We start from the raw sequence: 27567 nt of genomic DNA, 5'->3' as shown, positions 1-27567 counted from the left end.
AAAATACTTATTTCTCCAGTAAAATGAGCAAAATGTTCATATTTCTACTCACTGCATTAATAAAGAGCAATACGATATAATATGGGTCCCATGAAGAGGAAGACATGGATGGAGGATGCTGGAAATGGGCACGTGTGGTTACATCACACATTGGCCCATACTGCACTATCCTGGGGATGAGCCTGGCTCTACACGTTGGAGGAAAACGCTAGTAATAAAGTGGTGGAGGAGTGTATTTTGACTAGCACAAAGAGCAAAATTGGAAACATAGGTGGGAAGCTTCTGGATTATAACCACTATTATAGAGGAAGAAAAAGGTTTTGTTTCATACAGCACATCTCACATTTGGGATAAATTTTGTATCAGATATTCACATGCAACTTCTGAAAAACCTGATCTAAAATTACTTCCTAAGGAAGATAAAACAATGCAAACATTCCTTTTCTGATCTGTGGCTGGAAGATAAACATCCAAGGAGCAATATAAAATCAGCATTTTGTAATAAATATTCATAATTAAAAGATTAGTATTTGTAATAATTAGGGGAAGCATAAAACCGACAACAGTTGACAGTGAAGCAGGTTGTGAACTCATCAAGAAAAAGGACCGATCAAGTCCCAGACGCAGAGTCTCACGGGAAATCCCAAATATTTTAAGCAAATTCTGACACTTGAAACTGCAGCTCAGTGCTAAGATACCTGACACAGCATGGGTACCAAAAGCAATCTCACCGGGGCACTAAAGACCTGACTAAGCTAATTGCTTTGCAACTCATGTTTCCAAAGCTGATATATTTACTACGAGGTCAAGTGTCCCTACACTGTGCCGTATTCTTCAGTGTAAACATAACCACTGAGCCCTGGTTGTGCTAAGGGCTTGGGTGGAAGATGACAAGGAAGATGCTTGATAAAGGCACTGTGTTTGTTGTGTCAGCCACATGAGCAGGCAAGATTCTGTGCAAGCCTTCCACGCTGTTGAATGGTCGAGATTTTCATCTGGGATTGTGAAAAGCTTGGCTGTATTTGTTCTTATGGGATGTGCCATGAAGCTACAGCGATGGATATTGCTTTTAAGGTTTCCATCACAAGAGCTAAAGCACAAAACTAACTAGATAAAGGGGTGCGGAAGGACAGTGGCTATCTGCAGGGCTGATGAAAATGCAAAATGGATGCAAGCAATGGAGGGCAAGGACACCTCAAAGAAATGGGAGGCTAAGTCTGTAATTTGCCTGAGGGAGGCATGGGCTGCTGAGCAATGAGTACACTTGAATTAAGAAACAAGAAATGAAATGAAAAAGCAATCAAGGGTAAGAATGAGGCACGGTGAAAGTATGAAAATACAGAGCTCTGCACAGCAATTTGGTCTGAACAGCGTTCACCAAGAGAAAGAACAATCAGGAAACTCCTATCAGCTCAAAAATTAAAGACCTAATTACCAGGAGATCTTCAACAGTGGCCACCGAGGTGAGCAGTGGCCCTGACGTGATCACTCACAGCCAGAGCTGTGCAGGAACACAGTGTAGCACGATTCCAAGCAGAAGTTTTGGGTTTGGTAGAAATTTTGTTCTACAAACACAGGGAATTCTGAGCTCTGAACCTGCCCACACATGTAGAAGGAACTTAATTTTTTCAAAATGAGATAAAGCAAGTTGATGACAGGTTATAACAGAGATGCTTTTGAAAGATACGGCATGGGTTTCCAACCCTGTTTAGATGCAGAGTTTAGTTCACAGGTGTTGAATGCTGGGCACTGGGAAAACCTGACCATCACTTTGTCATACAGAGGCAACAGATGTGTGTGAAGTACAGAAAGCAGAGTTAGTCTTGATATTAAGCCAAATATCAAAAAAAAAAAAAAAAAAAAAGACAAAAATAAGCCTAGATCCCTGACAGACACAAACTGCTGCTGGGTATCATGTGGATCAGAATTAGGATTTAATCACCTTTGTTCACCAGTGAGGGTGATAGTAACCTTCTGGCTGGTACACAGGACACCTACGATCCACCCCTGCAGGGCATGAAGCTTCTGCAGAGCTCCTACAGCCCAGTGTGATCCCAACCCTATGCAAACCAACCACTGCTGTGCGGGGTGGGCTCGTGGGGAACTGGACCAGGGACTAAATGTCTGCAGGGCAGCCTGCAGCGACTCACAGCACCCACGGCTGGAGCTCAGCAAGGATGAGTGTGACACAGTGCAGAATGACACACTCAGGTTAATGCAATTTGCACATGCAAAATACAGGAATAACTGACTTGCATTACCTTAAATTACTGTCATCCAGGAAACAGACAAGGACTGGCAAGTCAGGGACGAGCTCTTCTGGCTTTTCTCATGTTAACAGTGTGTCCTGGTTTCAGTTAGGACAGAGTTAATTTTCCTCCTAGTAGCTAGTAGGGTGCTATGTTTTGGCTTAGGATGAGAAGAGTGCTGATAACACCCCGATGTTTTAATTGTTGCAGAGCAGTGCTTACACCAAGCCAAGGACATTTCAGCTTCTCACTCTGCCCTGCCAGCGGGCAGGCTGGGGATGCAGCAGGAGCTGGGAGGGGACAGACCCAGGACAGGTGACCCAAACTGCCCAAAGGGGTATTCCATCCCATCTGGGGTCATGCTGAACGATATATAGGGGTGGCTAGCTGGGGTGGGGGGTGGCTGCTCGGGGTTAGGCTGGGCATCGGTCAGAAGGTGGTGAGCAATTGCATTGTGCATCACTTGTTTGTACACATTAGTAGTAGTACTACTACTATCATCATTATTGTTATTATTTTTTTTGTTATTATTATTATTGTTGTTATTATTTTTTCTGTCTTAATAAACTGTCTTTATCTCAACTCACAGGCTTCACTTTCCCATTTCTCTCCCCCATCCCAGAGAGGGAGGGGAAAGGGTGAGCGAACGGCTGGGTGGTGTTTAGCTGCCGACAGGGTTAAACCACAACGCAGTGGAGGTGCTGGAAATAAAGCAAATCTACAGGGAGCAGGGATTCAACCCCTGCTTGTTTTCTGCATTAAGGAGCTCTGCCAGGCAGTCTGGGAGAAGAAATAACCTCCACGCTCTGGTACTAAAACCTTAGCCACCTGATGCTTTCCTTTCAAAGCAAATGAAAATTATGACTCCGAAAAAAAATAATATAAAAACCCTTAAAGCTACCTGACGGTAGCTGAAGGTAGGATTTTGGCTTTGGGACACTTTTCACAACAAAAGCCTCTGCTGCAGCCTTCAACAGAGCTATAAGTGTCTGCAGATTTTTGCTTAATTCACATCCCAGGTACTTGCGAGCTCTCTAATTTTAACTGATGTGGGGAGATAGGAGCATTATGTAAAGCAACCACCAGCAACAACACGTAAGGGAATGGGACATCCAGCAGTAATGGCTGTGGAGGCAGCCGAGTTAATCTATCAGCTCCCTGCTTCATCCCATTGCCACCTCCAGCCTCCCAGGGAGCTGGTGCAGATCCCTGTCCTTGCAAGGTTAGTTAGGCAAGATGGGGATGCCAGCCCCCCACTCTCCATAAGACCTTGAGACACTCTCAGGAATACCCTGCAACAAGAAGAGCATTAACCTGGGATACACGGTCTCAGGACGGTCTCAAATAATGCTGTCTGCCTGCACAGGAGGTTTTGCTCTTTCTTGCTGAGTTGGTCTTTGAGGTTTTGTACGTGCCCCCTCTGACAGACCTGAGGGTAATCTTTGTTTAAGTCTTCAATAGCTTTGAAAATGTGTTCTTCTTGGCTCAAAAGTGTTTTTAAATTCACCTCTTCAGCAGACTCTCACTTTGGGAAGAAGTCAGGCTGTTAGAAAAACAATATTTGAACTCTGCCAGCTGAAAATAGGCATATAACAAAGCATTAGTCTGGTATTTTTCCCTTGCCAAAGCAAGCAAGGACAGTCCTATTGATTTCTTCCACACAACAGGTTGGAAGATGAGGACAGGGACCATTTCAACAGTTTTTACAGCAGTGGCAGTTTCCTGATGTAATCCAGGATTATTCCCAGCTGGCCAAACAAGAGCTCACCAAAAAAAAAAAAAAAAAAAAAAAAAAAGGCCACCCCTCAGCTGAGCATCTGATTCAAAGGCAAATTCATCTGAAAGCTGCACACTGGAAAGATAAGTCAATACAAAAGCAAGGAGCAGCTCTGGATTTAAGCAGAAGTCCACGGCATTTAACCTACTTTAACAGATCAATGCAGCGGATTTTTAATCATCATATTAATCCTAAAATAAAAAATAATTACCCCAGAGATGCGTATTAAAGTCCCTTAATTATATCTCATTTCATCGTCCTTTTTACTCGGGATCAGGACCTACAGAGACCAGAGCTCCCGAAGTCATAATCCAGCCTGGAGTTTAAGTCTCTCGTTGAGATGTTAGCTGTTGTGGGGATGAGAGACTGGCCTTGCTGAGGGCACTGACATTCATCCTGCTAAAGGATGGGAAAGAAGAAGAAAAACCAAAAGGAAAAAGGGGAGAAAAAGGGGCAGGATTCAGCTTTCCAGTAGCACATTATAAAACAGCAGGCAAAGGAGCGGAGAACATTATACGATGGGTGAAAAATGTGTGAGTACCTAGAAATCTGATCTGTGTTCTCCCCTTTGCCCGGTGACACCAGGAGCTCATTAATAGCTCATTAAAGGGAAGGAGAGGACCTGACCGGAGGGTGGACCCCTTCTCGAATTCCTCTGACCAGAGTTTCTTTCCTGGAGCTTCCCCTCCTGCCTGCAGGCCTGCCATCCCTACAGCCAGGCCACAGGTGGATGCAGGACCACCAGCCTCCACGGCACCCCCACAGGGAGCTTTGGGGGGGTTTTGGCAATAAAACCAACTGATTCCCTGCTTCTTTCCATCTCTCTTCCACGAAAATGCTCACACCACTTCCAGGGACCAGTCCCATCTCTGCATTCCCCTGCGCCATGCCCAAACTGCTGGTTTCAGCTGCTTGCTTCAGGCCTCGCTGGCCTCGAGCCATTTCCCCAATCTTCTTGCAGAGAAACGAGCCAGCCCTGTGCTCTATTTAGGCTTAAAAGCACCGTACATTTACTGGAATATTATTTCAGGGCAATTTTCAGGTTTCTCTAAATATACTACTGAATTTCTTCCCGCTGCCTTGGGAAGAGGCCCAGAGGCCTGTTATTGCCGTTGAACCCTAGCGAGTGAATGGCTTTAGGTTTAGGCAGCGTCCCCAAGCTCCTGCTTGGCAAGCGGCACCGAAAATATAAATATCCCTCTTCCCCTCTGCAAGGAGGGTCTCCAAAACCACCCGCTCCACTGTGGTCCCTGGGGGTGCATGCTAAAACGCGTCCAAGGAGCCTTGCAGCCGGCATCAGCTTCTAGCAGGGCACTGAATGCAGGAGGTTTGTGGAAGGAGAGACCCAGCAAAGGTTACAGCCAGCAGAAAACCAACCTGGGATCAGGCACTGCAGTGCTCTTCAGGGAAGGAAAGAGTGAAGTGCCCTCATGATGACGATGTAGGTAAATGACTTTTATTTTGTTAATAACTGGCAGGCTGACACCGCCACATCCTGCATTCTTATTTCTGTGACAGGAACTACCACTTCCCAGCAGAAAGGAAGATCAGTGCTTTCTCCCTTCACTGAGTGAGAGGGAAACCCTCTTTGAGACTTCCATGCAATAAAAAAAGAAGGAAAAATGACAAATTGTTACAAGCCAAAATGAAAAAAATTAAATAAAGAGTGTTTTTCAGTCAAAGAGACAAAATGTAGGCACACCTCCCTCCTTGAGCCCCATGGATGGCAGTGCTGGAAACCAAACTTTTTCCTAGCACATCTTGGAATTGTACATCATGCTTTTTTCTGTTCTCTGCCAGCCTCTGACAAGAGGAGAGACTCCCAAGGTGTAATGCAGGCCGGAGACTGACCACAGAGATCACTCAGTGGAAGGGTTTTAGTTGTATCTTCTCACCATTTTAATTTTACTCGGCTGTTTTTCATTTCAATCAATACTTGGGATTTATTTTTCAGTGCTCTTATCCTGTTGCATTCATTTAAACACAGAAAAGAAAGTACTGTCTGCAAGGCCTCTAGGACAAACGGGAAAAACTAAGAAAGGAAGGTGAGATGAGACCTCGGTTGGCCATCAAGTCATCCTCTCGGCAAGGCAGCTCAGTACTACCCTAGTCTACCTAATGGGTCCCAGAAGACCCCAAAGATGGAGATTTCATGCTTTTTTAGCTACCCTTATCCTTTAAATCTTTAAAAGCTTTCCCTCATGGTTAAACACCAATCTTTCCTGCTGCAACTTAAGCCCATCACTTCTTGTCATCTCAGGAGTCATCAGAGAGATGTGTTCATTACCTTCATCTTCGCAGAAACTGGGTATTTCAAGACAGTTACCATGTCTCCCCTCAATTTTCCCTAAGGCAAACAAGCCCAGTTATTTGCCATGCTTCCTACACCTGCTGCTTTCCTTTGGTTCCTTCTAACTGAGCTGCATTTTTCTGGCAGTGAGGTGCCCAAAACCACAGTCCTCAGCCAAGGCTTCACAGGGCACACAAATTGCTCCTGGCTAATCTACAACACTCCTGTCTATACATATTAATGTCATGCTTGCTATCCCACCCCTCAGTGAGAAACATTTGCTGATTTGTCAGTATTTTGCTTGCTCTTGGCACAAGGCAAACAACTACATGAGTTGCAAACCTGGCAAGAACCAAACCATTGATCTCTTGGCAAATTTCAGCTAAATTCCACTAAAAAATTCCACAGCAGCTGCCTACACTGCTGAAACCCACTTACCTCCAAGCTTGTAAGAGAAACAGGCTTTAAATAAAATCATACCAGCCGCAACTCTTCAAACTAGATTTCAGTAAAATAAACTCTGTGTGGGTCAAGGTTAAATACTCGTAGATCCCCACTGGTGCTTGCTGTAATAAGAGCAGGACCACTTGCAGATCAAAGGCTGATGTGCTCTACAACAAAGCAGTCTCAGCAGTAAATTTGTGAGAATACAGCAGTGCAAAAATAAAGTGTTCTCTCTGATATTTGGAACACTATGATTGCTACTATTGATTTTGGGAACTGCATCATGTTTGTTTCTAATGACACTAAAGTTTAGCCAATGACCACGCTGCCTGAATTCAACCTCTCAAGGCATTTCAGCTTGAATTTAGGTACGGTGAAAAGCCTATATGGCAGGGTCTGATTGGGGCAGATACTCAGGTGATACAAGTCTGTCTAGCTTAAGTAAAGTAAGACCTGGATTTTAATAATAGCTGAGGATTAAACCACAATCTAAGAAACACACAAGTCATTATATGCCTACCTGCCCACCATTACCCATTATTAATAATCTATTAGACATTACAAACATTACAGAGATGCACTCTCCCAGACTGACAACCTATTAATATTGTCAGTGCAACACGAGGAAGTGGTTTGAACCGGTGTAATGCTGAGGCTCGATCTCTGCCTCCCTCCAGTCCCACCAGAGAACTTTTCCCATTCCTTCCCACCCCCCTTACCTTTTGAGATAGTTTCTCCCGTAGAGGATCTGCTGCAGCAAGGTGACCACGGCAAAGGCGCAGATGAAAATGAAGAACAAAGTTCTGTTTCCCAGCAAATCTCTGCTTGACGAAGGGTCGGTGTATCCCATCCTTCTGAGAGGCCACTGAAGCTCTGCTGGGAAAAATTCAGTTCATTGTCCCCTTCACGCCCTTTTTGCTGGGAAGCCGAGGGGAACGTTTGCTGGCTTTTCTCTGAGCAATCCAAGGACAAGGTATCCCATTGTTCGGCCCTGCTGCCCCTTCCTTGCCCCTTTTGGATGTGAGCTCCAGGATTGTGCGCAATGGCTCGGTTCCACGGTAAAGTTTCCAGGAGATTCAGACGTGGGGAACATCTAAAATCATCTCTCAGAGCTCTTCCAGCGCAGGCAGGCTGTGCTGTGCGAGAGGCATTCTGCTCCCTCTAAGCCTCTCTCGAAAACCCGCTGCTAGCAATTATCTACTTCAATCCCATTTTCATATTCCAGATGGGGGAAGCTGCAAATAAACCAGAAAACTGCAGCCAATGGCAAACACAGGGCGCCGGCAGCCCGCGTTGGAAGCACATAGTCGTCAGCTCCTCTTTGCTTCTGCTCAGCGATTCCAACGAAATGTGCTTGCGAGGAGACGTGACTGGGGTGTGCTATTATTGAACAAGCATGTAATGATCGTGAGGATTTCATTCAATCTCCTGCAAAAAAAAAAAACAACAGCAGCAATCTGGTCAGGCTAGCAGGAAAGCTGCATTTTGAGAAGCAGCGTGCTGTCCGTACCCTGCCTTCGGTACCGGAGCATTTGCATGCAGAATGCGATGCCTTTGGTTGGACACCGCTCGCTCTCTGGGCTCCTATGTTTCCCCTGGTTATTCCTCCAGAGTAAGCGTAAGCAAGGTCACTGTGCATCTCTTCAAGGACAGAGCTCTCAGCTCCTGCATGCTGATTTATTGGAGGCTCTGAGTAGCCTCACAGCCGCAGAGAGGGAGACTGCCTCTCGGTGCAGGCTCTGAGAGCCATTCATTTAAAGAGACAAATATTCTGATTGTTCTTCCACCGGGAACCGTTCTCTTTTAAAAGGACAAAGCAACAAGACCTTGGCCACGACCATCACAGATCCTCTAAAATCTCCCCTGTTTCAGGAGAGGCTCGATTCTGCTCCCAGGGAAATCAAGGGCAGTTTTGCTGCCGTCCCCCGCCTTCAGCTTTTTCAAGTAAGTTACAATGCAAGCTTTATCCATGAATGAGATGTCAGGGCTAGGAGCTTGTTTTGCCCCAGTAACAGATGGGGATAAGGATTCTGACAACAATACAAGGAAAAAAATTCCTTGTCTAAGGCAACAGGAAGATTTTAATTGGAATAATTTTTCCAACAGCTTAAATCAGCATTTGCAAAATGTTCAGGTGCACCAGCAGCCCGGCTGTGCGAGCAGCAAGCTGGGGCTCTTTGCGGACTTTGTCTCAGCTGCACTTGGTGCTGCATGGGACAAAGGACCAAAGATAACTTTGTGCAACCTGGTCAGCCCAATTCCTGAAGCCAGGGCTAGTCCTCAGCAGGAACTAAGGTAGTTACAAGAGCATTTTAGGCAGGACCTGGTCACCCTGACCTTCTGCAGGCAGGAACCCCCAGGGGAGCTCCAGCCCTTCGGACTCCCTGGAATCTGTGGAGAAGGTGCAGAAATCTGGCCTCCCATACCACCTTCAGCCCCTTCCAAAGCTCCCACACCTGCATTGTGAGCCCTGCTAGAGGCTTCGGCTACCACCTGTGCATGTAACAACTGTGGTCAGCCTGGATCAGGTCAAGGATTATCCAGCCCAGCGCCAGTGGCCAGGGATGGATGCAGCAGGAAAAGCAGAGGAAGGAGGCAAGGACAGTGCAATACTTTCCTTGGAAATAGTTTTCCACCTTTGCATGGTTTGGGGTCAGAAGAAACACAATATTCTGGACAGAAAAACAACTGACGTGGATGCACTGGCTTCCACTGTACTGGGAATAACACATTGTACTGGCAATAACATGCATACTAGTGGACTGCAAATTAAATAAGAGCAGCAGTTTGATTCCCTCTCATCAAGCTCACCTGCTTTAAACAATCAATTTGTGTAGCCTCATATAATACTACAACATTTCTGTATAGGAACTGCACCCCTTACATCACATACCCCCTCTCTCCACAGTAACAAAAAGCAGTGTGGCTATCAGAAGTCCCAGGCTGGGACCCCAACAGATACTATACAGGCAGATTTGCATGAGGAAGATGAAAAGTGAGGCCAGGAAAGGCACATGTGTAGGAAAAGGTACTTAATGTTTTGATTTGTTGGATTTTCATTGATAGCTTTGAAAATCCTTGCTGAGAAACGTATCTCAGTTGCTCCAGGACCATAACACCAAAGTACCACAGAGCAGAATTTGGCCACTTCTGCCCTTCTGTGGGTGTGATGCCAGTTTTGCAGATTGTAAAAATCATCTAGGTTTTGGTGAAAAACTCTATTCCCCTCCATTCAAAGTGATTTGTTCTCAAGATAGTGAGCCAAGCTCATGGGTCTGGCAGCTATTGCTTGTCCTGGACTAAAAATCAGCTTGAGCTGCATTAACAGACCCAAATCACCACGTACTGTCAGTCCCTCTTTGGTTTGCTGCATCTTCTCATCCTTCTCTGCTGTATCAGAGCTGGCCAGAAGGCATGATATGATATAGATGCTTATGTGCAGGACAGCTGCATCCCCAAGGCAATAAGCAAAGTGTAGAGATACATAAATGGAGAGGGCTTTCTGTGCCAAATCTCGCACAGGTACCATTCCTGATGTCACATGTAGAAGAAATCTGTCTGCTGCCTTCAGCCCAGTACTACAATTACATTGCAGAGCTGGAAGCAGAGCAGCTCTGTGCAAGCAGAAAGAAATAGGATGTCTATTGACAAATTTTCAAAGGACACTCGAGGTTGCTTGCGCTATTTGTTGGGAGTAAAACCAGCCACACAGTGCGTGCAGAAGGGCTGAATGAGCAGTGGTGCCAGCACCTGCTCCCAGGGGCCTTTTGAGAGTTTGACTTGTCAGCTAAGGGCCTCCTCAAGAGCATCAGCCCTTTGCAGCAAGTCAAAGAGAACCATATATTTTTTTTTAATGCTTTTACACTCTGCACTTAAGCAAACAATGGGCAGAAAAAGAGCCCCTCGAGAACATGAGAGGGGCCTGGAGAAATGGATTTCACAGTAAGTCATGTTGCAAACACAGATTTGCTGGGCACAACTAGGCATTGGGTGCTGTGTGCAGCCCATCTGCTAGTCACACAGGCACAGCCTCTGCCACGCACGATGTAACTGCAGTGACACTACAGGTAACGTACAGGGGGGCCACATCACACCATGCTGCACTCAGCATCATGCCAGAGCCAGTAATTAACACCACACAGTAAATAACATCTCTTCCATCACCAGGGAATGGGGTATCGCTGAGCAAGTACTGGCTACTCAGAAATACCTCTCATGAGATGATGACAGAGAAATAAGCTGCATGATATGGACAAGCTCAAGAAGGATACTCCTATATAATTTGTTGAAGTATGGACTTCAGAGGCTGAAAACGAAAGTGGCAAAATGGAACTGCTCGTAGCCCTATCTCTGTGTATTAAGCTGTTGGAAGACATCTGTCTTAAATGCTGCTGGCCTTTGTTTGTTGCATGTGAGCTGCCTGCTAAATACCATCAGAGATAATCCATCACAAGAAGCTCCTCCAGCCTGAGCAGCAAGACCCTGAGCCCTGTAACACAAACATGAACACGCTCCAGACACTGATACCTTCCACTGGGAGCTCATTGTTTGCTCTGTCCACATGAAGCAGAACTGATTTTTTAATTTTTTTTTTTTTTAGGAAGTTAAAATTGAATAGCAAAGACAAAGAAATCTTGGCTAACCACTGAGCTCCACGCAAGGAAAGCTACATTAGCAAAAGGACAGTACCTGGTAGGCATCAGACTCTACTTCTCCCACGCCAGTGACAAACACTTCTCTGGAGAAAGGACAATATGCAGTCCTTATTTCTGAACTGCAGTTTATTTTGTAATGCAAATGAAACAGAGAAATTCACCACTGATAGGCAGGTCTGACTGGGAATTTCCATAAGTATCTTTCACTGAACCTGTCATTTCAATCAGAGTTTGACTGATTATGCACTCTCGTTTCAGCTGAAAGCAAGGGCATTTCATGTCTTGGATAGCAGGATCTGTCTTGTCGGTTGTTTAAATCATGGTACACATAACTGAGTATACTAAACTCACAGGATCATACAAGCTCGGCGTAAAGCAGAACATGCTTCACATTCCCCTTCAGGAATTTTTCTCTTCCTGCCTGCTCAGCCACTCTCCACTCTTCCTCATGACTGCTGTAAACATTAAAGAACTTCACACAGCAGCGTATTAGGAGCTGCATAAGGCTCTATTAGAACATTTTTTACATCTCATTTAGTATCCTCTTTTTTCCCTAAAAAAAAAAAATAAATCTAGTCTACTTACAGTTTCTACAATGCTTGTGTCAGCTGCTAGATCCCTGAATTTGCAAAGCACTGGCACATAGGTATATGCCTGGAAGGTTTTGCTGAACATGAAACTCATAAACATATGCTTATCAATATTAATTCTTTTGCAGATATCAAACATGAATTCATTAGCATAATCTAGTGCTTAACACAATGTTTAGTCCCCGTTACTACCATTAATCAGGATGTCTAAACTGGGATATTAAAGGGAGCTGAAAGGATTCAGCTAAACTGTAAATGTTTATTTCCTCCAGAGCTAGGCAAAGGCCCAAGGGGATAACAAGGGCTTTGCTGGCACCAGAGCCACCTGTGGAGCTGCCTGGATTGGAGGACACGTACTGAGGATAACGTATGGTCTTTACACTGGATACCCATTACTTCATCATACAGTTTCCCTCCAACTATGGCTCTCATGGGTACTGGTGGAGAAATCATCTCCATGAGTACAATATCTTGGTTGGAAAAGGAATGAGGTCTTCTTGTTAGTAGGAAGCTCTAACACCACAGCTATTGTTCTGCACATTCACTATTAATAGTTGCTTATATGGCAAGGATTGCCAAAACGTGTATCAAAGTGCAAAATTAAGCAGAGCTTGATGCTAGGCGAAGCCTTGCTCTCCCAGTGGTGTTTCCAGATTTCTAGAAAATACAGGCAGTGTCACTTGAGTTTTATGATCCTGCGTATGCTCACAAGAACCTCGCAAATCACTCGGAATGATGGAAGTTCGGTTTCATTGCAGGGAAAAAAGAAACAGAATCAAATTGCTTTTATGGGAATCATCTGTTAAAAGCATCAGCTCGATTTTGGAGCACCACATGGGAGCCTTGGATTTAGCATCAAATCATCAGGACTGAGGGGTTGCCAGAGCCATACAGGGGCTGGGGGGTTTCTATGGGTGACACTTACTCTATGCCAAACAAGTCGTAACTCCCACTTAGGTCATAAAAAACAAGCATAAAACTTTCCAGTGAAAGCCTATAAAAGTGCTGGAGTCAGCGGCACTCATGTTACAAGTGTAATGGCAGCTGAAAGTTTTGAGATTACTTTTTCCAGGAAATATTCTAGCTGTTAAGCAATGAACAAATGTTTCCTATGGTCAGAATAAGGATCACACATCATCTAATGGTGACAAACCCAATTTATACTTCTTCCACCATTCTAAGAACACAATTTTACAGCAAAAATAAAATTGTTAATTTGAGATATTAAAAAAAAATAACTAAAATGTGGCATATAAAGTTAGATTTAACTCGCAGAATTAAATGTGACAGAAAGAATGCCACAGAAACATTATGGCTCTGATTTTGGCATATGTTTTGCAATCGTAGTAAATTGCACTAATCAGAACAGGGGTAAACAGAAAAAAAGTAAAGATTGCTCTGCATAATAAGCCAATTAAGTCCTGCAAAAAGTTTACACTGTATGCTTATAACCAAGATGTAGAAGACACCTACTATAGAAACTGATTTAGTCTATGGAAAAGTTACCTTTGCCTTTTTACCCCAGTTCCACATTGATTTTGCATTAAATGAAATAACGCGTATACCTCTCGATTTAACCATCAGCTTCAATCCCAAGAACTTCCAAGTGGGCCAGGCATTGACCTTTTATACCAGTCTTCACGATGCCCTTCTACAGCACAGATTACATTAATAACCACATGCTGTGTGCAACAGGTGTCATCTTGGATAGTCTACCTGATTACCTGAGCTACTAGTCCAGGCAAAGCCAGGATGTTTTCAGACACTGTGTGAATTTTTGAGTCAATCTTGAATCTTATGTAATTCAGTCCACAACATAAATTCAAAAAAATATATATACATATATATATATATATACATATATGCCTGGCCTCTGTGGTCTTCAAAAATATTCTCTCCTCCTGAAATCTATTTTATTTTGCTCTTCTGGCACTCTGGAAGTGCTCATTGGAAAGCTGGACAACCACCTGTCAAGAAAGTAATCTCCACTCCTGCAGCACTGTGAGTAGCCACATCCTTCTGCCCTGTTTGTGACAGTGTGGATCCAGCTTGTTAGCTCTGTAGTGTCCGGTCTTACATGCATGTGGTTACAGGCATGACTATTAATAAAGCTGGCAACCCTTCCAAATTCCTTCCTTTGGAGCTGTGATCTGTAATGAATTCCTATGTCATGCTTGGAGACCACTCCTGGAGCAGGACTGTGCTAGGTGCTGTGGCTGGGCATTAGCAGCGTCAGTCCTTGCCATAAGAATTTATAATTTCTGCAGGGAAGAAAGTGAGGTAAAGGGAGGGATTTATGAGCTCCATTTGGCAGAGAGCAGGAACTGAGGTTGGGAAGCAGTGGCTGATAGCACAGCTCTGCAGACCCAGACCCCAGACCAAAGATCTTGGCTGCAGTGAATGGCCCAGAGATACGACTCAGATAAGGACTTGCAGGGAGATGGGACTAGGGGTTATCCTTGCCTGAACACAGCACGGTCCCCAGGGAAACTGCAGCTACCCATGAGCCCCATTACACTGAAGCAAGTCCAAAAACATCCCCAGGCTGAAGGTAGTGATCCAAAACCATCCCCAGGCTGAAGGCAGTGATCCACACCTTCCTCCCCTGTTTGCACACCCAGATGCACCATGAGCTCAGCTAATACACTGTTGTAATTATCACTAGCTATGACTAATTAATGTCTGACCAGGCTTGCATCCCCCACAACATACTGCCAAGAAAAAAAACCATAACTGACCCCATTAACACGTGCTCTGTTCCTCCTGCTTCCAGTGCTTCCTCCCCAGCTCTGACAGTCAGTACAGACCCCTTTCCACAGCCAGAAAGTTGTGCACATTTATCAGCAGCCTTTGCTGGCAGTGCTGACCTTTTTCTAGACAGCCTGCAACAGGTTATTGATTTAAATAACCAAGACAACAGCAACTCGGTTGTGTTTTTTTCTTTAGAAACCTAAAAGAGGGAAGACAGAGTGGTAGTTTATCCACAATCCATTATTATCCCCAATGCAAAGAGTTATGACAGCATCTGGCCGATGGGATCCAGTGCCTTACAAGCAGGCATTCAAGAAATCCCTTTGGCAAGGAGAGACACCCCAGGAGAGATCTCCCCTGAGGAGAGGGAAGCACAGCATGGCATTTAGCCAGAAAAGGGGTGTTTTTGCTGAACATTGCCATCGTCTTCATTTAAACTTTGCTTTCAATCTGCTTTTTTGTTTTCCTCCAGGTGTATCCAGCAGCTCCTCTGGAGCTAAGAGGTTTGTGGGTGGGCTTTTTTTTCCTGCAGCGTGGGCAGGAAGGTGTGTGGGAACTGTAATCCAGTCACTTCAAATCACACGAATCTGAAGCTTGAAAGAAAAAATAATAATAAATGGTACAGATTGTCAGGCTCAGTGCAATTCTCAATCAATTAAACCTTATTTTAGCATCAGGGCAGTTTAGTTTTGAGAAGTTCTCCTGGTACTTTGATGCTTTCATGTTACTGCGTAGCTAAAAAGGTCTTGCTGGGAACAAATTACTCTCGGTGCGTATTTTCTGAGCTGCGTTTTTCGTTTCCGTTAAATGACAATAAATAAGATCCGCATGAGCAAACAGCAGCAACAAAATAGCTAGCGGCAGTGAGTGACTAAGGCTTTGGCCCTGGGTAAAGAATGAAGATACAGCTCGGATTCAAGCATGGCAAAACATGTTTGTTTGGGCTGAGTCTATAAGCATATTCTTCAGTGCATCTAAATTTAAATCATGGTTCAGTATGTTGTGATATTAAACAGATAAAAGTTACTGGTGAAGGTATTCTGCATCATCTAGTTGCCTTTTTTTTTTTTTTTTTAATAATTTTAGGCATTATATCTGTATTTTGGATTGTTGTTTTGTGATGCTATACTGATTCCCATTTCACAGATGTGGATGACACAGGAACAGCCAAATCAGTATTTCTCTTTTGCAAATCTGTACAGCACGTAAGAAGATGAACCAGCATGCCAGATTTATGTGGAAAGGATCATGGGTTCAAAAGCAGACTAATTTATGAGGAAAGACCTTCCCTGATGAGATAATAAAAATAAAAACTACCATTTGTGGGTCCCCACAGTCTACGACAGTAGCTGGCAAACAAGAACAATGCTATGAGTTCACCTCTATTGAAATAACAAAATACCTGCTTTAAAACTGGAAAATAGTCATGTGAAATCTTACCCACTTGTTTTTTTTTTTTTTCCTGTGGCAAAGACAAAGAGGATATGAAGCATTTATGTTATACAGCTGCATGCTGTCATTATAAACTGACTGAACTTATGCTCTGAGGTTCAACAACAAAATGAAAAGAAAGGTGAAAAGGGTATATGACTATTATCCCTTATCCCTTTTTAATTCACCACTCTAATTTCCTGCTGTCTGTGAGCTCCTGTTTCTTGCTTCTCACCCTTCAGGCCCAGAGCCATCCCTCCCATACACTGCACTGATGAGCGTTTCTCCATTCCCTTTTCCCAGCTGGAAAAATGCACCCTACCAAATACAAAGCAGTAGAGAGCTAAGGCCTTGCAGGGCAGCAGGGAATAATGGCACAACCTTCAACACCTAACAGCTTGTGTTCAGGTGCTATCCCCTCACCTCACACAGGTTTGGCTTGGAAATGAGGGAAGCTGTGGTTCAGATCTCTACACACAGCAGCTCTCTCCTTTCGGACGTGTCTCCTTCCACAGCATTGCTCCTTGCAGCTGATGAAGCAGATGAACTTACTGGAACTGCAGAAATAAGTGCTTTCACAAAAAAAAAAAAAAAAAAAAAAAAAAAAAAAGTATGCTAGAGCACACGAGCTTAGTTTAGATGGTCACCAACTTGCCAAGGATACATACCTTGCTCTGGGCCACACACCCAGTAAATCCCTGCCAGCTCTGACTGGCCCTACAGAGAGCAGAGCTTGACTCTGAATGCTAAATACGTGCTTAAATTCACCAGCTGCTGCCTGGAACCAGGATATAACCCTTCCCTAACGCATGCAGGAAAGCCATTAACTTCATTTCAGGTGTGTAGCCCTTCCTTGCCATCCCCACTCTCCCATCACAGCAGGTCTGTGCGCTGGAACTTGCATATTCCTGTGAAAAGTTACACACTCCAGTTCAACGAGACCCTTCCAGGGTGACTTCCAACATCATCTCCAAGTGTTTCATACCCCATTCGTTTTAACAAGTTATTAATATTAAAAGATACAATTAAAAATCATCAACAATTCCCTAGCATGCTATTTTTGCAGAACTACCCAGTTCTTTCCTGATGTAAACCCCTACATTTCGTCCCAGCAGGCGAGAAGCCAAGCCGTCCTTATCCTCGTCCCAGGGGGGACAACAGCCCTAGCTACCGCTTGTTAACGAGGAGGAGGTTTGTGCTCTTCTCCTTGTTTCACCAGGCTTCCTTCGTGACTTCAGGCAGAGCTGTGCTGCGGTGCTGAGATCTCCAGGCTGGCCTGGGAAGGCAAAGCAGCACGTCTGTGGAAGCGTGGCTGCTTTCAGCACTTGAATGGCGACCTATGTGTGGCACGGTAGGGTCATCTAGTGCCTGTTCCCCTCACCTTATACTCCATACGCCATGAAGATGAGCATCTTTGCTCTTCTCAGCATCTCTTCTGGCATTTGTGAGCTGGCAATCGTAGCATTTCTTGGCCTTGCAGGGTTATTGCAGTAGTAACAAGGACAAATGAATGATGCTTTCCACTTAAGACATATGGCAAAATACCTTCCTGCCTTTTAATACGTGGCTTTGTCACTGAGGATTGCAAGAGCAAGATCCACCTGACTGGGCACTGGATTCTGTTCCCTACGTGCTGCCCTCCTGAACTGCTTTACATACCCCAAAATCATGTAGTTAAGACAGAGAAGTATCACATGGGGCCCCTGCTATAGTAGCAACCACGAAATGCAGGTATTAATAGCACTAAACACAGATGCACCATGCTCCCACTGTACATTTATGTGCCTGCAGCCTACCTAAACCCCCTTAGATGGGATTTAGTCGATACACTCCATGGAGTCTAGCAGGTGTTTTCATCCTGAAGTAAATTCCTAAGCTATGGCAAATGAACCACATCCTAAAAATACCTTTGTCTGTCCTCAGCATAAAGGGAGCTTGCGATGGCCAGCTCAGTCGCAGGTATCTGCGTAGGTACTGGAGGATCTGGGTGGATGCCTACAAGTCGGTGAGAGGGCCAAGCATGAAAACAGCATGAAAACAAACTGCAGTTAAAGCTAAATAAAAAAGATTAGGAAGCGAGCTATGCATATTTCCCACTTAATATTTAACCCACTGAAAGTGCCTACATTAATTCCAGGAAAACCATCGCAGAAGCTGATGTTTGCTACACAATTTCACCAAGATTTCAAATAAACGTTCTTGTTTGTTTTTTTTTTTTCTCTCCCATAGCTCCTGAAGATGATCACCAGCAAATTAATAAAACATACTTTCATGAGAATCAAACAACACGTGGCAGCTTTGCTGCTGGCATTCTGTCCACATGACTAGTGCTCCCCTTTGCTAACCCTCCTCTCACAGTCGAAAGGAAAATGAGGCAAATCTGGGAGCTGTGATATTCCCTCCCCTCCCGTAACATCCAAAAATGGTCTGGGGTGAGGAGAGGAGGGGAATTGCATTACCAGATAGCACAGTAATGGAAAGAAAAGCAGATGCTTTAAAATAGGATTTGTCCTAGAACTGAACAAATTTAAAAAGCAGCAAAAATGAAGAAACATCAAACTACTCAAAGGAAACGCCCAGTCACACAGCACGCAGTCTCTGCCACAACACAAGGTGTTTACTAAGATTCAAAACCTCCTCTGATGGCCTGTGCAAAGGCCAGGAGCATTGTACAGCTTCAAAGATTGCACACTAACACCCCAGAATCGCTGTCCGAGCCACCCCAAACCACCCCAGGCAGGCGATTCTGCATCATCTGCTAGGAGGATGGGGGATAGGAACACCTCGCGTGACCTGAGGCATGGATTATTCAACACCCCCTTATGTTCGTGCCCTTTGGTAAGACGCCTGACCTCCAGGTTCCCCCCCAGGGATGGCAGGGAGCAGCAGCAGGGACATGAAATGAAAGAATACTCCTGTTCGCATAATTTGACGCCGGGATGAAATCTGAGAGCGAAATCAGTGATTGTTAAGAGAACCTGCCCTGGTTTTAGGTTATATTTCAGTCTCTGGCTGCAAACTGAATACCAGCCTGCTGTGGGAATAACAAATGCAGCTCTCTGGGGCTACAGCTCCTGGTACACTGCTTTATTTGCTACGGATGCTTCAGGGACAGAAAATTAAAATGCCTACAAAAGAAATCTTCGCTTGCCGCACCATCTGAAGGTTAGCAGAGAAACCCTTGAACAACAAGCAGCTAATGACTGGGTAAATGCCAGATCTCTCTGAGTTGTGCCAGAGACGTATTTGGCCTGGTGTCTTCCATTCGTACAACCCCCATAAAGTTGAATCATCAGGCAAATTCTGCGTTACTGCTTCATCAGAACCAGTACGTGCTGAAACGAATGGGGGCAATCTTGATTTTGAAGGCAGGAAGCAGAATCTGAATCACAGTATTATTAATTCAGACTCACTTTTTTGTTGCTGTTGTTTGCACAGTGACATTTTAACCTGCAAAGAAGCTTCAAGCTGCTCCCCTTACCACTGGTACTAGAGATCCTTAATGCAGAAACCAACCGAGCACTTGCAAGCTCTTCTGAAGCCCTAGAGACAGCACAGAGCAGTGCTGGGAAGCATCCAGTATCAGATTGGACTGATATGTAGAATAGTTATTTCAAGCTTTTTTTTTTTTTTTTTTTTTTTTTTTTTTTTCCCCCATTTGTGATCAAGTTGGATAAAAAAGGCATTAACTAATTATTTTAATTGCACTTTTTAGTACCATTTCCTGCGGGACCTGGACTGCAGCTGCCTCAGCCTGATCCCATCTGGCTGGGGGATGGGAAGCTGTTATAAAATGTGTTTTCCCCAGAGTAAGACTTACTGCTGCAGCTGTCTCTCCAGAGGTGGGGGAGCCAAGGGAAACAGGTTTATTGCACAGAAATGCCCCCTGGTTTGAATCCATCTAATGGACTTCAGCAGGACAACTTCAATCAGCTCCACAGCAGCAAAATCTGCCCAGCACCACCACCACCACCATTTATTTTTTTTTCAGGAGGGAACACACACAATGATTACTTTTAAAACAAATAATTTTGTAGGGCTGATGCCTGAAAACGGTATTTATGGCTTTCCAACAATAATTTTACTAGTTTCTGTAGGCAAAACGTTCCAACTTTTTGGAGCAGGCAATGAATCTTGCGATCTTGCAGGCAATGAATCATCTGCAGCAAGATTAAAATCAATTATGGGAAAATATGCTGTTACGAATGGAGTGGAGGAAAACACCTGATTAATCAAGTGGAATTGGCAGCAAGCACAGAAGAGAGATTTTGTTCCTTAGGAGACATTTTTTAGTGCAGAGCTCAAGTTTTTGCTTGGCTCCGGGGGGGGGCTGTCATTTTTTCCCTACTCCCGTCCCCATTGCAGACCTTGTCAAAAGCTCTGTTGGCACCTCAGACCCCAAATGTCCTGACTTTGCTTGGGATCCAGCCTCATGGATGCCTGATGACAAGTAAGAGGGACGGTAGTTAGGATCTTCATTAGTCCTACCCAGACTGTCACTGCTAAAAACCTGCATTTCACCCTGAAAATGCCACTTGTGTGAATGCTGAGCTACGTTGGCACTGAGCTGAGTATTGCTGCACTTCTAGAGCCATCCAGACCCCGTCTGCAGAGCATCCACGATAACCTCCTGAAGGTGCTACTGGGAAATTTTGGGACATGCCAGGGGGTGAAATATTCTCCCTTACACTTCAAAACTGAGAGCCAAAACCAGATACCGTTCCTTCCCCATGCCTGACGTTAGGGAGTTAATTTTTTCCCCAGTGTTATTTTAGCTCCACTTCTGAATATATAACAGATGTGCCCAGAGCCCAGCAAAGAAGCTTTGGGAAATGTTTCTGTTTTTTCACTAAACAAATTGTGACAAGTCGAACATCCAAAGTACAGCAGCTCCCTTCCCCTCTCTGACCTCTGCCTTGCAGCCCGGGGAGGCTGTCAAAGGCCTTTTCTCCTCCCCTCACATCTTCTGCAGCCGCAGCCAGGTCCGTGCTCTGTGTTGCTGTTCACGTACTACCCCGGGCAACACGGCATCCCCTGACTCTGGAAGAGACCAAATTATATCATCTTTGGTACAGGAAGGGGTTTGGCTTTCTTTTAACTCTCCTACATCTGCACAGCCGCTTAATGAAAGTACAGCATCTGGTCTGGCAGGTCCTAATTAAGAAAATAACACATTTTCATATGTTTCCAGCTAGCTGTTCCAGATTAGATTATTTTATGGAAGTGTTCATGGTGTGCCAGGACAGAACGGCTTTAATGTCTGAAGATAACATGAAGCTGGAGTATTACAAGCACTTCAACCTGGTCAAAGCAGCTACAATCAAGAGAAAAAGCAAACCTGTCCTGCTCCCAGCTACCTGTCAGTGCTGTGGCACTGCTCCTTCCCTTTGAGGGCATCAGTATTTGCACAGATGTGTGGTGAGAATCAGAGAGGTAATCCAGATTAAAATAAACCCAGCAAAAAAAAAAAAAAAAAGATTAAAAAGGTTAGTTTTCACATGGATCAGCTTCCCAGTGCAGATCCTGCACACAAGCAAACGTTTCCTGAAAACAGGAGGGGGGGATGCTAGGCAAGATCAGGGAAGAGGGATAAGGGGGAGTGAGGAGGAGGGACTCGTCCTTTTGGTAGCTGTGCTGCCTTTTGTCAGCTGAAAACATCTGCAAAATGGTGACCTGAAAAAAGGGACGTGTGGCATTCTCAAGCATGTCCTGCTGAAATCTCTGGACAACATCGCATCACGCCTCTCCCTGTTTTCACACAGCACAGGCTGGTTTTCCAGCAAAACCAGTCTGATCAAGCAGGCAGGAGGATAAAGATGTGCCATGCAGTGGACAGGACAAATCTGAGAGCCATGCAGGAGCGCCACCGACCTCCCCGTGTGCCTCTTGCCTTCAGCAGACTGCAGGTGGGGAGGGATGTGGATGCACAGCGTGATACCACGGCTGAGCCAGGCTTTGCTGCGTGTTGTGTAGCTGCTCACAGGCAATTACGTGCAGAATCACAGCAGCCAGGCTAGAATGCTCCAGGCACCTTTACCAGATTTTGCTGGCCATTAATCCAGCAGAAGGCTGATAATGGCATCTGATTGCTAGCTTTGTGCTCCTGACATTAAAAGGTCACTCTTAAGGACAAAAATTGTTGTATGTTTTACAGTGTGAGGTTCAGGCAAAATACTAACCACGGGTTTCAGAGAGCAGGTTCTCAGAAGGCTAATAAACTAACAAGATGTCAATTTTATTTTTTAAGTCTAGAGCCGTGAACTGAAAAGGAATAAACCCTTTAGAAGCAACGACTCTGCCTATCTTGACACTTCATCAGCTCCTGCCAGCCTCAAGAAAAGAGCTAGTCTAATTCAGAATGGATGCTGAGCATCACCACACAGGTTAGTTTGCAAAGAGCTGCAGCTTTCCTGTGGTAAGGACTGTGATAACAAAACCGTGCTGCTCAGCGTGTGTAGCACTGCCTGCCCTCCTGCCTGTCTCCAGGAGGGCTTAAACTAGAAGCCCAGATCAATCCCTGCTGCCCTGCATAAGGAAAACTCCAGGAGAAGGTGAGAGAAGCTGGAGGATAACCTGGAAGTCAGAAGTGCCGGAAAATGGGAGCAAACCAGCCAGGCTGCAAAATCCCACATCCGATGGAATGGCTCCAGCACAGGGCTAGGTTAGGAACAATGACTCAGCTCTGCCCAGCTCTCTTAAAAATGCATTGAAAACACATTTTAAAACACTTAAAAATTAATTTTCTTATTACAGGCTAGCGAATACCCAGAGGGAAAACTAAAGAGCTTACAGCAAGTGAGTCTCACTTTATAAGTCAAACACAATTTTTCATATGGCCTGCAGGCAGGGGAAGATCCAAATCACGTACCGAGTCCTACCTTCACAAATACAGGGGAAAGCAGTGCACGGGGGAGGAAATTTTGATTCTCCTCCCCCAAAAAAATGGTGAACTGGACATTGCAATCCATGCTGTAAGCATTCCTGATTAACCACAGCTGATGGTTTTATGATAGTCGGTCTGAGGATTAAAGTATTATGCAGACTGAAAACCCCACGTCACATCCCTAATATTACTCTGCTTTGTATCATTTAATACTCCGCATACCCTTACGATCACTTCTTAGGTCATTCACTAATGGTAACCTCCACCTCAGATCCAGTTAATGGTTAGGGTTACCCAGCCACCCTCAGAGGCTTTTATAAGAGATTCTGCCTCCAGCTCTGCTTTAAAGCATCTCCTCATTTCTACTCTTCAAATGCTACCTTAATGGTTTCCCTGGAGCAAATGAACATCCCACACACAGAATAAGGATAACTACAAGCCCTATTCTTAATTTATATGGATAATTCTTAACACAGAATAGTAACACAGTGTCTGTTCACTCAAATAAGTGGAAATAATAAACCAGATTATCGGATAGCCTTCCAACAAAAAAATTGCATAAAATGAAGTTTGCTCCTAAAGTTTATGATCCAAATGTCCTTGTCTTACACGTCCTGCTTCCAGAGTGCAGGCACTGCTCTGCCAGAGGGACTTTGCTCTGTTTACTGCAGTTAGCAGAAGCTAAAATGTCTGGGTGTTACATCATACAAAGAGAAGAAAAAGCACATTATATTAAAAGTGGCATATAGGAAGTCCAATTAATGCTCATTTTTGATAGCACTAATTACGTATACACCTAATTAAAGATATATATTGTGCTATTTCTGAATTAAAAAAAAAATAAATCTAGATTTCCTTCTGGAGGAAATGTGCACAGGCTCTTGATATAGGCCTGCTCAGAACATGTGTGTGGTCCATAAAATGCAGAATTTGTTTGAGTAAGTGTTAATTCTCTCAACAAAAGGCCTATAGAAAAGCTGCTCACCCAGAGTCCTGCTATGGCCAGCAGATAAAAACAGGCACCTCCAAAAATTCCATTGCTTTTTAAGGTGGATAGGCAAATTAGCCAGTGTGTGTGCTTCTCTTTCACGTTGACTACAAGAAGTGTGTAAATGACTATCTTAGACTAGAAGTAAAAGCTTGGTTAACAACTAGAACTAAGGGAGATTATTCCCAGTTTTAGGACTGAATTCAAAGAGTGCCACAAATGATGCATAAAGGCCTGTGGACACTCCTGAGCCATGGCTCACTGGCTTACTGAGAGGTGAATAGGGTCTGATTCACTTCCTCTGACACCTCTGCAGCTACTTTCATTCCTGCCCACTACCACAGTAGGGCACCGTGAGTTTACACAGTGATGCAGAAGAGCAGGCATGCAGCCTCAGGGAATACATCGTGGGCTCCTATGTTGTTATGTGCATCTCAGCCTTCCTCTGTCTTTGCAGCCTGGTGGCTGGGCTGGGCTCAGTCCTCTGGTACCTGAACTCCTGTGTCAATGGCCTGATGCCCACAGCAGAGATTCATCTGTAGAAGGCTCTGTCCCCAAGCCACAGGCAGGTTACAGCATCCAGGAAGAGTGGCTCCCTCAAGACCCTGTAAGGTGGAAATGGCAGAGCACCTACAACACCGAACACAGGTTAAACCCAATGTACAGATGATGGTATCATCCACGCAAACTGCCTTTCTTCCCTCTTGGGTCTGTTTTTGTTTCCTTCCTTTTTCAAAAAGCGTTCCAGTTATTATTGGTAGGGAGAGAAACCAAGAAGACAAAATCATTTTGTCTAAATATCAGCATTTAAAACTTCGTCGTCGCTCAGGAATTAGTGGTGAACCCAGAAGGATAATCTAGGAGCACCAATACTGGCCAAATTCTCTGTAAATACAGAATGGGAACTAAGATCAGGATGCCTCAACTACTCAACTTCAACCGTGAGATTCCTCAGCTACACTGGGATTGAAACTGTCATTCCTAGAGCCCAAAACTCATACAATCACAGATTCGTTTAGGATGGAAGGAAATTCCAGAGGTCCTCTGGTCCAACTCGCCTCCCAGAGCCAGGCATACTCTGAAATTATATCAGGTTACTCGGACCTTCTCCAGCAAAGTTTTGAGTATCTGTAAGAATTGAGACTCCACAATCTTGCCTTGCACCCTCTTGCAATGTTTGAATGAATGCTCCAAGAAGTTTAATAAATATGCTCTGAGATACTACAGAACTTCCGTAATATGTCTCAGGGCAGATTTTCTTTCCTCTATTTCTAAGCAGTGCTGCCCAAAATTAATCAATGGTGAAAAAAATATAAAAATAATTTGTTAAGTGACACAGAAAACCTAATGAGTCCCAAGGTCTAGAATGACAATAATTTTGCTTTCACCCTTAACTCAACACCTTTTTCTTCTTGCATAATGAAACTGCACTGCAGATGGGATTCATTTCCATAATTAATAATACCTCTCAAGATGTCAGTAGGTTAGAAGGGCTAAGCTTTGCTGAGCTCCACGTGTTTGAAAGAAACAATATTCCTCTTTGTCAGGTGATTTTAATTCCAGAGCATAGGATGCAGTATTTTGGGGGGCTCATCCTAAAGAAGAGAAACTTCTGGCAAAACAGATCCGTTGAGGTGTGAAGGGGATGGATGTCTACAGTACTTTGAATCAGCTCTTTGAACTTGGTATTTTTATTATTAGCTGTGAAACTGGCAAGCATATCCACATCCATTTCATCTGCAGGCATGGGAAGCTGCCCATGCTAAAAAAAAAAATAAATCTGTTGGCTTTAGTCTTATTTCCAGAAATTAGATATCCATTGAATTCAAGGTTCTTTATGTGTGTATGATGTCTTTATATCAGTAATTACAGAAAGTGATATCCACTAAAACTGAATGGTACTTTTTCTTTTCAGAGCAGGCTGTTGTGCAGCAGAAGCGTCAGAAACTACGTCACTCAAGCAAGGAAAGAATATTGACAGATGCAAGCCCCTTCCTAGAATACTGAAAAATACGTTTGGGTTGAAATATTTAGAGTAATGAAAATTTAAAATTAACTATAAAGCAAGCTTTAAAAATAAGAAATTGCTTTAAAAGAGGAGATAACAGTTAATAGCTCAGGAACTAGGTAACACCGAAAGCGTGCCAGGAGACCACATGGAACATACAGCCCCTCCTTTATTGGAGACCACCATGGGTTTTATGTGTATAATCACTTACAGGATATTGATGAAAGCAACAACAAAACAGAACCGCTAACTGAGCACAGAATTCTCACATTGCCAGTAAAAAAGAGGCCAGCAGCATTTTCTTTCTCAGATCTTGATTCAGGATATATATAACTGAGTTCATAAATCAGGACTGATGATTTGCCCCATGCCATAGGCCCAAAAAGAGGCATTTTGCTAAAACTATACAAGCAGCTAAAAGCGCAGAAATACTGTATTAGAGGGTAAAGACAGAAAGGTAAGATTTCAATTCAGAGTCTGTACTTCTTTCTTTTCTTGAAAAGGAAAACTAAATCTCCTCATTTTTGCTAGTGAGACCCAGAGAAACACAGTGAGATTTTTAGTGAGCTCTTTTTATTGTAGTAATTAAAGCTAGATTACCTCATGGAGACTTTAATGACAGTTATAAACAATAAATTTAAATAGTTTACAGCAATCTTTTCCTCGTCTTAATATCCAAAGAGTAAGAATTGCACTCTTGAGTGGCTTGCACAGCAAATGCATCCTTATTCCTTGGGAACTTATTTTTAATTTATCAACTTTCCAATGGAAAGTTGATAAATGAATGGTAAGGGTTATACCTGATGACGGTAAGGTAATGCAATAAAAAGTCATTTTCTTGGTCTGTGATGCTGAATCCCATTAGAACAACTCACCTGACCACAATACCCCTGGCACCCTCTTTCCCTACTGACTGACTACTCTCTTCTGTCACTTTCAGTGACCCAACAAGCTTCCTACAGCCTAAATTTTAAAATGATTTCCAAGTAAAAGCTGGCATGAAAAGGTGCAAGAGGTAAAATTAGCAAGCTGACACTCCCAGAATTCAGTAGAAAGGGGCTGTTCTGATTAAATCCTATAGCAATACTGTCTATAGCACCAATGCTGTACTGATCCAATTGCCAGAGCCCGGGACAGTTAGATTTCAGCTCTGAAAGCTCTCTGGCAACTTTGCAACAACTTAAGGTTGTTCCTTTAATCATGCATGTTTTCCCAGGTATCATCCAGAATAATTCATGCCTATGGGTCAACGAATGAAGAGCTGAGCTATTTAATGATGTAGACTGACGAATCCTTTTCCATTTTTCCAAGTTTGCCCTTCCCACGTAAATCCTGGATGTCAGAGATTCCTGGCTGTGCCTCCTGCACCACATTCAGTGCCATGGGTGACAGACCGGCAAATATTACACAGGCTTTTAGTGAACATTACCCACATCTGGGGCAACTCAGTATTTGCAAAGTTCTTCTGCGTCCTTCAAGAAAAGGTGCTGTATAAATGCCA

General features: G+C 44.0%; 1 protein-coding gene across 8 annotated transcripts in view; it reads right to left on the bottom strand.

Annotated features, from left to right (window-relative positions):
* ST8SIA5 (ST8 alpha-N-acetyl-neuraminide alpha-2,8-sialyltransferase 5) overlaps positions 1-27567 on the bottom strand; it is a 76921-nt gene that overhangs the window by 36244 nt on the left and 13110 nt on the right. For 5 of the 8 annotated variants that reach the window (XM_082782958.1, XM_082782965.1, XM_082782961.1 and 2 more), the window contains one exon: positions 7480-8188. In XM_082782958.1, coding sequence (XP_082639084.1) covers positions 7480-7610 — 131 coding nt within the window. In that variant the 5' untranslated portion in view covers positions 7611-8188. Of the gene's footprint in view, positions 1-7479; positions 8189-16610; positions 16760-24549; positions 24664-27567 lie in introns of those variants that run through there. The other 3 variants (XM_082782959.1, XM_082782963.1, XM_082782964.1) reach the window with 2 other exon arrangements.

The sequence above is a fragment of the Aythya marila genome, assembly GCF_965140915.1.
Source record: "Aythya marila genome assembly, chromosome: Z".
Lineage (NCBI taxonomy): Eukaryota > Metazoa > Chordata > Aves > Anseriformes > Anatidae > Aythya > Aythya marila.
Note: the sequence above shows the minus strand (reverse complement) of the source record. Positions and strands in the feature narration are given on the sequence as shown.